Raw genomic sequence first — 16,522 nt, forward strand, 5'->3', positions numbered from 1 at the left:
GGGCTTTTCCCATTTACAATACAGAATTTAGGATTTGCGGCAGATTGCAGAGCGGTATGCCTGCAGCGTTTACCTCAGCCATCAACAAATCACAGAATCGTCCAGGAATCTCATAAAGATATTAAGGGCATGATCGGCTAGCTGGCTTATAGAGGCTAGAGGAGCAGGATGGCCTTAAGAAGGCGAGTGGGGTGTTCTTTCCTGTTCCTCAATAAGACAGTCATGCGTGCCCTTGAGCAAGGCACTTAGCCAATTGCCCTAGTGCAGCTGCTCACTTGCTAATAATAGAATCTGTGTCTGTGCAGACTAGCTCCCGGAAGTAAATTATGTTTAGCTATGTGAGGGTATCGATAGGAAGTTGTCCCCTGGATGCAACTAGTTAAAAAAATCTGTTCCACAAAAGCCCCCTTGGTTCTGTTCAAGTAACTAAGTATTGTAGTGTAATTAAACCGTCTCATCAGTGCTACAATTACCAGCTGGGATCTAAAATGGTAAAAGTTATGAATCATGTCATTTTTTTGTTGACCCCAGTCTTCATGTTAGGGCGTTTCATCTGGGATTACACCACTCCCCGATAAAAGATATGCATGACGAGTTATGAATAGCACTGAGACTCACCCTTAATAAAAGAGTGGACCACAAACATGCAAGAAAATTTCATCCACCAAACACCAGAACGTGGCTGACAGACTCCTCACTGTTGGAAGAGCTTTTGCTGGTGCATTCATTATTTTGTATGTACCTTGTAGGTTTTGTTTTGCATGACCTGAGTTTTGAAAGGTTTATTTTCATATATTTTTACTCCACGCCATCCGATCCATCTTCACAGCCAGGAAAAGAAAGATCCAGTGTTTACATGCTCAAAATTGCACTTGTTTTACAGCCAGCTCTTTAAATCTTGTGAAGCAAACTGTTCGTAAAAACTGGAGGAAAAATGTAAACATGTAGAACGTACATTGTGTGATTCGTGCGAATCATGAATATGTGCTTCTATACAATGTATTTACTGTAAATCACACAATTTGGAATAGATGCACCAAGTGCATGCTGTAGATTTATCAGGTTCAGCATAAGCATTAACATCAATCGCCCTTCAACTACAAAGGATGTAAAGGATGCTCACCAGTCGCATCTGAACGTAAGCCATGTGATTGCACACTGAGTGGGTGTTCCCTGTATTTTCTCTTCAATAAGTTGCCTCTGGTTATGGTCTGTTGTCGATTACTGTATGATGATGCTTGCAAGAAGCTGTGCTGATTCCCAGTTACACATCAGTATGCCTCCCTCTTTGAAAAAAGCATAACAGGGAGACTATCTCTTGTTTAACCAGTGAGTAAGAAAGATTTTCCAACACTTTATAAAAATTGGCAACGAGAAGAAAGAAACCCACAAGACCAACGGTACATTTTTTTTTTTCAATATGAATTAGTAAAATTATTTGATTCATTTCTGTGTTCACTTCTGATTTATTGTATTTGTTGCATTTGTTATGGATTGTTATTCTTACTGTTGTTGTTGTTTTATCATAAGAAGGAAATGTAATTCATCTGATATACTGGCACTGGAAGAAAAATGCATTTGGTTTTTGTACTGTAATTGTTTTGTTCACATTGGGCGCTTATTTGATTCAGTTGTTTAATAAGGTGTTTGATTTCATTTGGAGTATCAGTACTCATGGAATCAACATTTGTGTAGTATGAAGTTGTATTTTTTTTGTCAGTGCAAATTAATGTTATAGTGTCAATCAGCTTTTTTAGGTGTTTGAACAAAATGTGTTTTTTACAAATACAAGGTGTTCAAGTATGTGGTATAAAAAGGGTTATCATTCAAACAACAGACTTTTTACAAATAAAGGCTTATACAGTAAATAAAGCTAACGTCTTTTCATTTGCCCTTTGAGGACTAATATACTGTTTCATTTGACGTTTTATTAATTCATTTTCAAATATTAGTCCACAAAAGGTAAATAGCATTCAATGTTACAAATTAAGAAGATAGGATCAGGTATTTACCATTGCTATTCTAGGTTGTTGTCAGAGCGCTCACCTCTTAGTTGGTGTCTTGCTTGTGATGGGGACTTTTGGACACGAAGACAGCCCAAACACAAAATTTAAGAAAAATCAAGAGTATCTTCTTTTAATTTGATTACAAAACATTGCGCGTTTATGAGAATATACCTTTCATACCCTATTTCCTGAATAAAGACGCAAAGTGACACCTGCTGACAAGTGTAATATTTCCCCCCTTTTAAATTTAGGAACTATTAAATAGTATTTTTTTACATTGTTGACAACAAAGAAGTAAAAATAATATACTGCCGTACAGGTTGGATAAAGTAGAGTTGAGCCATGTCTGGGTCAGTTTGGGTTATGCATCTACAAAGCACAAGATAATTCATTCATTTTGTTAGAAGGACAGATGCAGTTGAAACTCTTTGCTGAGACTTTTTGTCCTCTGTTGGAGGACATGACGCCATATATGGTAACACATTTGGACTTTTTTTATGCTGGATGCACTCTGGGCTTGAACCACAGCCAATATTAGGTGGCGAAGAGAAGGTGAAGAGAACAGTGACTGCACCTGGAGCAGAGAACAGTAATGATCCAGTAAGACATTTGACATATTATGGTCCCCACATAAAGCCTCTAAGGATTAGGAAACAATGTATTGCTGTCCAAACCAGCTCATTGATTTTATAGATTCATAGCAGAGGTCGTTTGAGGGACTTTGGGTGCAACCTCTACCCCCACTAGTCCTATGTGAAGGGACAACCTAATTAAAAGCACAATCTGCGACTAAAAGATGTAAACAAAGTAGTTGCCCCGACTACCAACATTCAAAACACATGACTTGTATCTGCTATCACTTCCAACTAAGCCGACAGGGCTTTTAAAAGGCCAGTTTGAAGGATTTGGCATTATCTGGTGCTGAGGTTGCAGATTGCGACCAACTGAAACGTCTTTGTGTGCTAAGCCTGTTAGAGAACTACGTATGGCGGTCCGCACCAAAAACACGAAAATGTGAATCCATTGTGTCCATTCTGCACCGCAGAAACATGGCGGTGCAACTCCTTGAACAAGACCCACTCCATAGGTAACAAAAAGACAATGATTCTATTTTTCAGGTGATTGAACACTGACAAAAACAATAGTCATTAATATTATACTTTATTTCTGCCAATAGAACCCCCCTAAATGCTACACACTGGCCCTTTAATACATCGACAATTTACAAAGTCATTAATTGCATCTGTTTAAGTTCTATTTACATCAGTAATGTTTGTAGACACGTCTAGAAAACAGACATCTAACAGTTCAAATCTCATCTTTCATATACTCTACCAGATATGGATGTCATGGGCCTCGCTGTGTGCTCTCAGCATGCTCACTCTGTGTCTGTGTGGATGTCCTCCGGGTGTTGTGGTCTCTTCTCACAGTTCGAAGACATGCTAGGACCACAGGAGACTCTAAATTGCCTGGAGGTGTGAATGTGTCTACATGCGTGTTAGCTATGTGGTAAACTGGCAACATGTCCACGCCTCACGCCCAATGCATGCTGGGATAGGTTCTAGTTCCCAGTGACCCATAACAGGATAAGCAGTTAAGAAACTGGATGGGTGGTTGTACTTTACATGTCAAGCTCTGCAATTGCTGTGTGAATATCAGTGTATTTGTAATTTATATGGTCAGAAAAAACACTGATCAGGCTTTAAGTTGTTAACCAAATTCAACACGTACCAGAATGTGTTGTTAATTGTGCATTGATGGCTTTGAATAGCCATCAGTTCCAGGCTTCATTAATGATTTTGGAGCAGTGACATCCCCAGACGCTAATACTTCAATGTCGTTAGGAGCAGGGCCTTGTGTGTGAATGGTGCACATGCATACAAATGACACATACGCAGCTTGGTGTGCAACAACAATTACAATTTACAGTATGAAAACATATGAGTGTACATACACACCATGTGTATGCATATTTGGGAATGGATTTAGGGGTGGGATGTGGTGATGCATTATTTACCATACAAGTTTGTTTTCTTCCTAATAGCCTCTTATGACGTGGAAATATGACTTCACAATACAGTCCAAGGCATTAGAGATCAAATGTAATGCTTGTTATGTTACCAAGCCTGTTCCTAGAAATCCTTACTCATAAAACCCTAAAAGTATTTCTAAGCTACGGTTGGTAATCTTGAGAAACTCGCAAGAGTAAGCTAGATTTTTTTTAAATATCCAACGGAGAAACCCAGCCCATGTGTCGCCAACTCTTTTTTTCAATTAAATATTCAATGCAATTACTATAAGTGAGAGATTTAACAAGACTAAGCATCTACGGCCTTGCTAGCAGCTCTGTGAGGCTTAGGCACAGTGGTCACAATGCTCACGATGACAATACTAGCATGCTGATGTTTAGCAGGTTCACCATCTTAGTGTGGTACATTAGCATGCTGACATCTGCTAATTAGCAAAGTACAGCTGAGGCTGATGGAAATGTAATTTTGCAGAAATTAAGTCACAAACTTATGTACTGGACAAATTAAACGTTTGACCTGATTATCACCAAAGTCATTAGAATACATCATCTGGAATCATGAATGTCTGTACAAATTTTTGTGCCAATCCATCAAATAGATGTTGCAATATTTCACAAGGTGCAAGAGGAAATGTCAGGGGATCGCCATAGTCAGGAGGAGTCATCCTCTGGGCACCATGGATGTCAATACTAACTTCCAAGTCAATAAATTTAACAGTTTTCGAGATATTTCTGTCTGCACCAAAGTAGTGAACCCACATTGCCATCCCGATGCCATGGCAAAAAACCAAGGGCTATGTTCTCCAATCAAAATGATATTGAAATTAATAACATTTTAGCTATTTGCAATAGATGGACGATACATAGAAAATGACTTTTGTCAAGACAGTACATGATGGGGCATCCTGGTGGCCTAGCGGTTAAGATGCAAACCGCATAACCACAATGTTCCCCAATGCGCTCTGTGCTTTTACTGTGACATGACTCGTGGTGGATTGTGCTGTTCTGTCTGTTTCATTAAAGTTGGGCAAGGAATGGAAACCAAACTACTTTTCGGTATAAGTGAAAAACCTTTAGTGACAAAAGAAAAGATGGGTTGCTGACGTTCGTTGGGATTTCCAAACAGCACTACTAAATTTGATTTAATTCAAAATGCCAAATAATATTGTCACTAGTTAACTGTAATATTTGTTGTAATTTTGTGCCAAGTCAGACAAGTCGAATTGTGCATTTAAAAATATTTTAAGATATTAAAAACAGGGTTCCAACAAGCTGTCAATGTTAAACTCGTTCACAGGCACAATGGTGCACTCTTCTTCTTCTTTTTTCAAACACTAAAATGCCAACATGTATTTGTCGCCTTGGTAGAAAAAAAAAGGACAATGTTTTGGTTAAGATACCAAGCTGGATAGAAGCTGTAGGCCTAACCTTAAACATGCAAAATAGCCATTAAGATAATAGCTATTGCCTACCTCGCTCTTGTATTTCTCCAGTTCTGCTTTTTTTCTGCTCCATATCAGTTCTTTTTTGAGACATAGCTGTTTTACTATAAATAATGCATCGGGGCAAGAAAAGGCATGCGGCAGCACAGTCAAGAGAGGAGAGAATCATTCTCTAAATTTCCAGTCTGTTCAGTACAAAGTATGTACCAATGTACTTAACACAAAATGTTTAAAAATGGATACATCCTTTAGTCAGATTCATGATGTTTTATGCGTTTTAGAATTCTTCCTCAAATGTGATACTTTAAAAAAAACTTTAAGCAATATTGAACGATTTTATTTCATGAAATATATGTCAAACATTTGATCAGTAACTACAATTACTCTTTGGATAGCTCTGTTAATACTAGAACTTGAACAACAATGATTTGAGGTCAGAGGTCAAATATTGATTCCAAGAAATGAATTGACTCCCTAATAGATAACTGGGGACGTTAAGAATCAATGCCACTAATGTGTGAGCAGGTAATAAAAAGTTATGGCAAAGCATCTTGTTTGGGAATATGAGTTTACTGCAACAACACCCCCAATAGAGATACAGTAATGGAGCTGCGGATGAATCATTTGGACCATCTGAAACCTACACTGGATCTGTTTTAAATGGGATCTGGTCACAATGCTGGAATGTATCTTTAAAACAGAGATGAGGTAGATGGACTTCTGTGGTTTGTGAGTTTTGCTTATGTGGCTGAAGATCTATTGGCCTAAACTGTCACGGGGTACACAGTATTACGTTACGAGGCTCTTTTGTTGTTGTGCGGTGTATTTCATCAAGCTTAGCCTCCTCTAACTGTGACCTGTGTAATGATCCTCTCCTGGCATGCCCTCCTTCAGATACAAGGCACATTTAATGCACAGGTTTGTCTCACCGAATTGATTTCTTTTCATTTCTTCTCAGTTGCCTCCACCGAGCACTTTGACAGTTGATTACACTGCTAAGTGAGTTCACCTTGAGAGGAGCTAAGCTATATAAAGTATATGCCCAACATGAAAGGATGTACAGAGATCAACCTATATTAAATCAAGATCAAATTATACCCTGTACAACTCAGTACTAAGTGCAGTAAATCACCTTTGGAAAACAACAACAAAACAAGAATATGTGCGAACACTACTGCTGCTTTATTTCAACACTTGTGTTTCGCGTGGATTAAAAATAACACGTACAGTCCCGTTGAATTTTCTGCTTTCTTTCCCTCTCTGCATCGGAGTGCATAGCTCTGTGGAGAAGATGGAAGTAGCCCGGCAAAATGCACCTTCCATTTCTGTGTTCTATTGTCAGCACTCCATATAAAAACATAAAATATTGAAAGGGTGCATTAACATGGGTCAGGAATTGATGGCTGTTTCACTGTGGGGGTAAAAAAAATATATAAAAAAAACAGAAAGTGGCCAAAAAGCAGTGGATGCTTTGGCTCTGTGGCTTAGAATGCGTGTGCTTCCTGCCACATGTGTGATTTAGAAAAATAGTCTTAACTGATTCAAACCGATGCAAAATGGTCAACGATGCTGAGCTGTTGGTGTTACAGCCGTGATTGCTAGAACCGTGCAATATTTACAATCAATCCAGTATTTCAAACAAAGCTCATGTCAAACATGAATGTAGGCTGTAGACACAGTGGTGCTACTCATCCAGGCACAGGATGTACCGTTTCCAAGGGATTGCTGTCACTCATTTTTTCTTGGATTAGCTGGATAGATAACGTCCACCAAAATCATCATTATTTAATCAGTAAACAGTTAAATCTGTTAGTGTTTTACCCCCCCCCCCCCCCCCCCCCCCCCAAAAACAAATCACAAATTCTTCAAGCATCATCTTTGACATGATAAAATGTCAAGCATGCCTCTCCTGTAGCGCGGCGTGTCTATCTATTTTCCTTTTACAGGATGTTCATCTGGGTTGCCATGGAGTTCTTGTTTAGGGGTTGAAAAGATAGTGAAGAGATGAAGAAGGGTGGAAACATAATGTGTCTGATAAAATATTAAGACACATCTCTTTTATGCATTGTGGCCACGGCTGAACCACTAAATCCAAACCCCCCCCCCCCCCCCCCCCCCCCCCAGGGGGCATCATTTAGAACATCCGAGGGTATAGCGGAAAGGGTGGTGGAGGAGAAAAAGGTGAGATTATACATATATGTGCCAAAGAAAATGCCAACACTGCACATTGTGCAATGAAGGAGGTGCACATGCAATCGGTGTCAAAGTCAATTTTCACAATTAATTGATACTGCGTGGCTTTATTTGAGCTCGTCATTGCCCTCCCACATTTGCATTATCCCATGAATATCAATCAGCGCACAAGATCTCATTTTAAGACACTGAAATCTCTCTCCAGTATTTTATATTAGACATTTAGAAAACATGCGAAAATCACCTGAAACATTAGTTTGGTATGCTGCGTGGAAAACACAAACTGCCTCTTGCCAAGTGAAATATTTCACTTAAATTGTGATAAGATCACAAGTCAAACGCATACAATTCTACTTTCCTGGCAAATCTGCTTTTCAATTTATTTTGGCATTTTCCCTGGATTGAAGGCACTCACCGAAGGACAGATTTTAAATGATCAAAAAGGACATTAGACAGTGTGGATATGGGAACATAATGTGTCTTAGGGAAGCGTAATTCTTCTTTCTGCCAATAAGGGTCAACTATGTGCTCTCTCCTTTTTTTACTGCCAGCACTTTATGAAAGTTATAGTTTGAAGGCAACACTGACGGGCTGTCAATTTGACTGTTTGCTGATGTAAACTTTCTCCCTTCCTCTGCCCTTTGTTTCATGCTCTCTTCCTCTGACACGTTCGTGACAGGTCACCTTCACCAACAACAGACTGTATTTCAGAGATGACAAAACAATCAGGAGATGTTGCCTCTGAAGCCTGTGCACCACTTTATATATATATATATATATATATATATATATATATATATATATATATATATAGGTTAATTTGTACCGTTGTGTCTATCTTTGTGAAAGCAGTGTTTCATGCTTGCATTTGATTGTGAGATGATATTTCAGTTTCACTGCATTTGGCTTTTTGTGCAAAGAAGAGAAAAAAAAGCAATGCAAAGGAGACCTTTTCTGTTGTGCGAGTCAGATGATGTTGCACACGACTGTTTATGGTTGTGTGGTCTTGTTCTCGCATATGATTTGGTTTTGTACCATTACTATTCTTTAAAGTAGTGTGGTTGCTTTGTGCCTGTAGGGACAGTAAGTGAATTCATGCTAAATGTCTGGCATATGTATTTATATATATATATACCGTATATAAATATATATGTATATATTTTTCCCCCAAGGCTGTTGGGAGCAGGAGAGCAGAAGCGAAGGAGTAAGGCCTGTGTGTGGTGCTCTTGGCTCTGTTGCCATCAGCATCAGAGCTTCCTGCACCCTACAACACAAACACACACACGCACACACACGCACACACACTCACTCAACATCCAACAGCCTGGCCTGTCATCTGCTGGCCAACTTCTGAACTGCATCCCAATGTTTCTTATAGCAACCATAACGTATCTCAACCAAACAATACTGCTACCAATGCCCACTTGAGGTAAAAACATTGCGACAATAATCAGCTGATACATATTTGATTGTATGTTGTTGTTGTAAGTAAAGGGAAAGAAAACACTCGCTCCTTCTGAGCCAAAGCTCTGATTCACACCTCCTCGCAGTCTGCTGACGGGGAAACACTGGCTGTAGTGGGTGGATGAATAAGTGTGTGTGGAGGTATTGCACTGAATCCTGCTGGAGGTTTGTGTAGGACACAGTTCCAGGCCCAGAAACCTTAATATCAGTGTGTGAGAGAGGTCTGTGCGTCATCGGTCCTCCACTCACATTCAAATAAGTAACTGAAACTATGGATGGATGGATAGATAGATAGATAGATAGATAGATAGATGGATAGATAGATAGATAGATAGATAGATGGATGGATGGATGGATAGATAGATAGATAGATAGATAGATAGATAGATAGATAGATAGATAGATAGATAGATAGATAGATAGATAGATAGATAGATAGATAGATAGATAGATAGATAGATAGATAGATAGAATCCATATAGAGATATATTCAATAATTCTGGTAGTCCCTATAAGCAAATTGCTAAATGTGGTGGCCGGTAAAATAATTTGAATAACTTGGGTGATGCCCTGATTTGTGTTTATGACAGATTACCTGCAAAACTTTAGTTTTGATATGATAACTTTCTACAAAGGGGAAAAAGTAGCACATACCCAAACCATGCAAGCATGACATACAGGATTTAAACAATCTGATATGTACGCTGTGGCAGGCTGTCACAGATAGATATCAATACACTGGCAGTGTGAACTGCACTGAAATAAAAAATGGAACCATACAGCAGTGGAGCATTTATTGAACTTATGTCAGAATGGATAATCGGCATTTCCAAAATGTAACCCCAAGTTTGCAATATTTCTTATTTTATTTAATCTTTTTGGTTTCCAGCACTTGACTTTCATTCACCCTCTCCCCCTCTTATCACTTATTTACTCATGCCGGCAACTGTTCATGGATTCGTCTAGAAGCTGCTCGTGAGTCATCCTGTTGATGTCATTTATTTAAAGAGTGCCCCTTGTTGTTACACAGTACAGTTCTGCCCAAGCACACAGCTGCCAACACATGTTGTTTTCTTCAGACGAAGTCTTGAGACACCGAGCTCGTCTCACTTCCCATCCTATCGCGTTAGTGTCTCCTAGATAATAAGCTCCACACGCCTCCATCCACTATCCCGCCCTATCCCCCCCCTCCAGTCACCCCTGATCAACATTTTTCACATTGTTAATCGCTTATGTCAGCTTCTGGTAATTATAGACGATTAATCATGTGTGATTCACTGTCTCTCTCCGCCAGCATTGTGCTCCACGCTGTGTTGAGCGAAAACGACAAAGGTGAAACTGCCTTTATTAAGTAGGCAGCGCCAGGGAGTGAACTCCCCAATGATAAGCAGCGTGTTGCAGTGCTCTGGCTTACACTTCCTGGAGGCCAGCGATAAAGGCCAGGTGGAGATTAAATTACATTAATTCCTTCGCCAGAAGCCCTGACCCAGAATGACTTACAAGACAAGGAGGATGGAGTGATGCGCTGGAGTGAAACTACTGCCAAAGTACTGAAAAATGAATTAACCATCAGTGTCACAACACACTGTGGTCCTAACCTGCCTCATGGAGTCAACAACCTCAAACACAAACAATAGGCTGCATTTACTAAGAAAACACTGTAACTTTATTTGCTGTGATTTACAATTCCCACCGAGTTACTCATAAATGTATGAACAGGGGGAGTTATTTCCATCTGCCCCCACACAAAATCATTAACGGCTAAATTGTTGCTTTTTGAAATACAACAGAGTGCACACACCCAGTCTGGCAAACAATGATATGCAAACAATGTGTTATCAACATGCTCAGTAAAAGTCAGTTGGTGGTGGAGAGTGCATGAATTTCAGTTCTGTGAGTGTACTCCAACATTGTGTGAAGATGTGCCCCACGCTGCGCTTGCTGGTGCTTATTAGCATAACAGGTAAGTACATTTACTGCGTCTTCCTCTTGTAATTCTGTGTTTGTAAGAGTGTTTGTACGTGTAGGTTTGAATTGCACGGTGCTTTGAGTGATGTTTGATTTTGGATTAAACTTGTTGTTTTGCAGGATGTGTTGAACTGATCTCAGTCAGGACTCCGCAGAAACATGTCACCGTTACAATGGGTGAGAGTGCCTTGCTCCAATGTACGTTCGTGTCTGCCGAGGAGACCACGGCCCTCACCATCCAGTGGGACTTTGTTTCACCGTCCACCATGACGCCACAGCAGGTAGAGACACACTTCTGCTCAGATCACAGCTTTGCACCAAATGTGCTTGAAATGTGTCGCATTACCCGATGGGATGCTCTATAATGTAACATCAGGTTTAGCCACTTCCTTCTTTGGTAAAAAAAAAACGAGTATCAGAATATTTCAAATGACATAAATTGAAGATAAAAGCAACCCTCTCCACTCTATATTGAGTTTAAATCCAGTAGCTCGCATTGTTTGTTTAATGACTGCACAAAGATTTGAGTGATATTGTGAAGACATCAGTCACTTTTCTTTCACATTTGCAAATGCAAGACAAAAATCACAGCTCGTCACCAAAACGTGGCCTGTTGGAGGCACACTGGTGGGGGGTCGAATGAAAGAACTCAACATTTTGGAAGATATGCAAAGTTTTAGTTGTTTTGTGCTTTAAATTAACTTCATCCCAAAGCTTGAACTTTCACCTCTTGTACACAGGTTAGCGCATTTTTTTAGGTATCCCGCGTTTTTTGACTAACCGCCAGGAGACACACCTCAATGAGACAACAAAGCCTGTGACTGCCAAATCAGATACAAGCGGATTTCATATTAACAAAACAAAACCCACAATTCTGAATGATTGCAGGAGTGTGATTATTATTTAGACTAGAGTTTTAATTTGACTTTACAGGACAACTGATTTCTAATTAGCTGCAGTTACTTTTTTAATTAAAAAGGTACCATCCACTGGACTTAATTACACTAAAGGTCATTCATTTAGGCCCTGTGGACCTTATTTCTACTTTTTCACACTTTTTTTTTCATGATAAGCGACAAAAATCTCTTTTCTGGCCATGCTAATTTAACCAACTGCCTTACTAATGTTCAGTTTCATACAACTAAAAGAAAATGCTCTTAAAGTAGTGCACATGGTCCCTTGCAACTTAGGCAGCAGAGACTGAATAAAATGTCTTTGTGAAATCACAGAGTACCACACAGGGACAGAATATGGAAACATTTGCGTCTTTGTCGTGTCTAATGTGTTGCAATTGGCTTTCAGGTGTATTACTATCAGGCAGGACAGGATGCCATCACAGACTCTTATAAAGGCAGGGTTCAGCCTCCCTATTCTCCCGGCAAGACCAGCAATGCCTCAATATCAATAAGCAACATGCAACCATCAGATGCCGGAGTCTACACTTGTCAGGTTCACAACTTTCCTGACGTGGACGGAGAGTCTGAGGCCAATGTCATTGTGAATGTCCTTGGTAAGTTTGATCAACTCCAGAGGGGTGAAAAAAAATGTACTTTACAAATAATCAAGGTACCTTCGAAGACTGTTTTTTCACCCATTGTTCGTTACTTCAAGTAGAATGAAAAGTAGTCAAATAACTAAGTACCGGTACTGATCTGTACACATCCATCCAGCCCAGAGAAGTGTACAATGGGTGTGTATGGGATTTCATACTAATGGACCACACCCGTTAGCGGTATCAGCTTAATATTTACATTATGACAGAATGCAGAAGTAGCTGATAATGTTTGTGTCCGCATGGTGTGATGTTCTGCTTTCATACTAGCGTTCAGGCCTGGACCTGAGTGTTATCTGACAGCATGAGCTGCTGGTAATGTTAAGACAATGAGAAAAAACCCTACCCGGCCCTAATCTGATCCTCAGGCTGGTGTTTCTGCCATTATTCTGTTGCTCTTAAGGGTGTGGCTGCCTGACATGGGAGAGCCAAAGCACACTGTCGGTTTCTTAACTGACACTTAAGTTTTGTTTTGGATTTAAATATACTGTATATGCACATTTTGTAATTCCATAGTAATAATTCTGCTTCCTCGTTTGTCTTTTTGGACTTTCTCAATATTTTTTATGTAAAAGTAAGGCTTCATGTCTGACTAAGCTACTCTCTCAAAGTGTTTTCCAGTGTGAGTTACTGTAGGAAGCAAGAGTACTTAGAAATATTTTAGTGCTGAGATTGCTGTATCTATTATCAGTGTTGTGACATTAACACATCTACTAAAGCAGTGGCCCTGAATAGTGCGATTGGGGAATTACATTCAGCTTGAATCCTCTCATCCACCGAGTTACCAGGGACAACCTCGCAGGCCTCGGTATCCTCAGTAGTTTCCATGGTTACTGCAGCAGTCTCCTCATTGTCAGTGTTGTAAATTAGAGGAGGACTGTGACTGCACCCTTGTTCTGCATACAGAACATATATCAGCATCCGCTGCATGCAAAACACACGTCTTGTGATTTCATAACCTTTATGAAAATGTTTGCAGGGCAGCTTCTGGATGTAACGCTTACTTAAGTGCTGCGTGAATATGTATGAATGTCCTCATGCTGATTATCAGGGGATGAAAGATTTCCATCATCACTTACTGGTACATAGAATTATGATAATACTGAAAAGAGAGGGAGGATTCCATCATGGATTACAAGTAAGTCTGTGAGCTTTACCCTTATTGTGAAAATACTACGCTGATAACATAATGATTGGTGGGCACCGTGGGGATCAGCTCGGGAGTTGTAAGGCCACTCCCAACACACTTCCTGCCTCGGGATGACTAATGGACGGACACAATGTTTGAATAACAATAAGCAAAGGATTTGTCATTTTATCAAACTCAAATCTGTAAATTGTCTGTGCCACAAGACACACAGATTTATACACTTTTCTCCAGAATCCAACAATTCTGTGCAAATAAACAGAAATAAAGAGCGGCTGGCAGTATTAAAAAACCCTATTGATTTATTCTTTGACCAATCAAATGAGTTAGCAGAAACTGTTGGATTGTAATAAATATGCAGGATAGCATGAGCCAATGTTACAGCAGTGGTGCAAATTCAGTTCACTTACTAACTGTACTTGAATATTTCATACTTTATACTTCAACTCCACTACATATCTAAATATATTGCCCCCTACATTTAATTGACAGATAAAGTTACTAGTTACTTTTCAGATCAATACTTTAAATGATGTGCTTATAAGGTACAATGCATAGTTAGAGACCATTTTGGCTTGTGGCCTTTTCAGATGTCTAAGACTTGTTAGCGAGACTGATTTCCCCTTTAAACTGATCGATTTTATTTAAATAATTCTTGCAGGCTCGAAGAGGTAAAATTATCAAAATATATCATAAAAAGAGAAAGAAAGAAAAGTCCAAAAAGTGAATACATACAGTATTTGGGTCGCAGAGCATTGTTTTATCTTGTCTCCAACCCTCATTAATTATCTCAAGATCCCCAGATTTGAATGTTGACTTTTACTTAATTAGGATTTTGAAGTACACTTGGCCTGGAGTATTCTTTCAAATTATGTACTGGTGGGTCTGAGTAAAGCATAAACATATTACTCTTAGTGTGACACAAATTGTTCTACCAAACAGCTCAGGATCAATTCAGTCCGAAGCTCTTTCTGAAATAGTATGATAGCATAATGGTATGAAATATATTCTCCTGATTAAACATGTGCTTCGTAATAATCCCAGGTAGAGTTACTAAATATAAAGTCACCCTCATGCGTCCTCTTTGTCCCCTGTCAGAGAAGCCCTCTGCTCCTTATTGCTCGGTCCACGGTGACGTGGAATCGGGTCACCTGGTCACTCTGACCTGCCACAGTGAGCGTGGGAGCCCGAACCCGAAATACACCTGGATCAGACTGGATCAGACTAAGACAAGGAGGCCTGTACTGGGAAGAGGTCAGTACTGTGTGTGTGTGTGTGTGTGTGTGTGTGTGTGTGTGTGTGTGTCTATTTGTGATTGTGGACATGTGCACAGTCGTCATTTTTTATCCACAAGTGTGCACTTGTTTCTTCAGTAACCGACACTGGAGTACTGCAAATCAGAAACATATCCCAGTTTGAGTTTGGGGAGTACCAGTGCACCGCTACGAATGCGGTGGGATTTTCAACATGCACTATAGAGCTGAGTCCTGGTATGTTTACAGTTTTGGTTTTTGAGAATATTGACTAAAATATTTAAATCAACACAACTACTAAAATGACTATATTCACTTGTGTTTGTACAGAAGTGGAAGATGGAGTGATTGCTGGTGCCGTGATCGGCGCGCTGCTCGGGTGTGTCCTGATCCTTCTGGTGGTGTGGTTCATCGCTCACACTCTGAAGAAACGCAGATACAAACGGGTCAACCCATCAGACGCCAATGAGATGAAGTAAGACTTTAGATTCTCGATGATGTTGCATTTCACCATGTCATTCCTACTTTTAAGTGTGTGACACCGACTCTCTGCCACCAGGAGGAGCGCTCCTCAGGCCCAGCAGGCCTCAGATAGCGTTACCGTGGCAACCCCGGCCAGCAACCTCCATGCTGAGGGAGATGAGCCACAAGCCTAAAAAAAAAAGACCCGGAGCAACGTACACTCTCCTGAACAGGATGTCCAGTCTTTGGCATACGGCATTCTAACATTTAATCAACGTGGCAAAGCTCACGTTCGTGTTCAAACTTGCGTTTTGTTATACGTTTGCTGAATCATGAAGTTAAGATGCTCACCATCTATTCCATCTTTAACATGTCTTCCATGTGTTTTTTACTTAAAATGTGCTTTAGTTCTATTGTTTGCTTTACCATTTAGTTAGTGTGCCAATCAAACCATGTTGAAGGGCCCTGCATTTTTTAGAGGTAAAATAAATGCTCCCAGTTTTGTACGTAGCACCTTTAAGTATTACAATTTCCGCATAAAATTGAAAAAAATGTAGTTAAATGGATAGTACAAACTAACTTAATAAAATCTATCTTTAGTTCATCTTTTTTTTTTAAACAAACTGTCAAGCAGCTATGGATGAAGTATGATTACTTTATGTAATGACATCCACAGATCCTGATTCAATAAAATACTCTGTTTCCTGAGTCACTGAGTCATGTAGCTTATAATTGATAACATCAAGGTTCATCAAGGTGGCCGGAGTCTCAAAATCTAGCTGAAGCGCTCGGTCAGGTTAGAGTCCTCCTCCTGTCCAGAAATTGGTTTCCCCTCTGGCCTCTGCTAATGCAAATCTAGTACCCACAAATGTATAATCATTTGGCGAGTGTGAAGGCAGCACAGAGACCTTCAATAGGTGTCCTTTGACTGAACTGCTTGGCGTCTTCATGAAACCAACTATGAAATAGAATTGCACAGGTTACACTTTAACTACGACTAGCTTTG

General features: G+C 39.8%; 1 protein-coding gene across 1 annotated transcript; it reads left to right on the forward strand.

The window, feature by feature from the left end:
* Positions 1-11,054: 11,054 nt before the first annotated feature.
* On the forward strand, positions 11,055-15,710 carry LOC142959839 (V-set and immunoglobulin domain-containing protein 1-like). Its single transcript, XM_076101328.1, has 7 exons — positions 11,055-11,097; positions 11,223-11,383; positions 12,405-12,612; positions 14,900-15,055; positions 15,175-15,291; positions 15,385-15,529; positions 15,614-15,710. The coding sequence occupies exons 1-7, from the start codon at positions 11,055-11,057 to the stop codon at positions 15,708-15,710; spliced, it is 927 nt and encodes a 308-aa protein (XP_075957443.1).
* Positions 15,711-16,522: the final 812 nt, after the last annotated feature.

The sequence above is a fragment of the Anarhichas minor genome, unplaced genomic scaffold, assembly GCF_050575085.1.
Source record: "Anarhichas minor isolate MPS153535 unplaced genomic scaffold, ASM5057508v1 ptg000027l, whole genome shotgun sequence".
Lineage (NCBI taxonomy): Eukaryota > Metazoa > Chordata > Actinopteri > Perciformes > Anarhichadidae > Anarhichas > Anarhichas minor.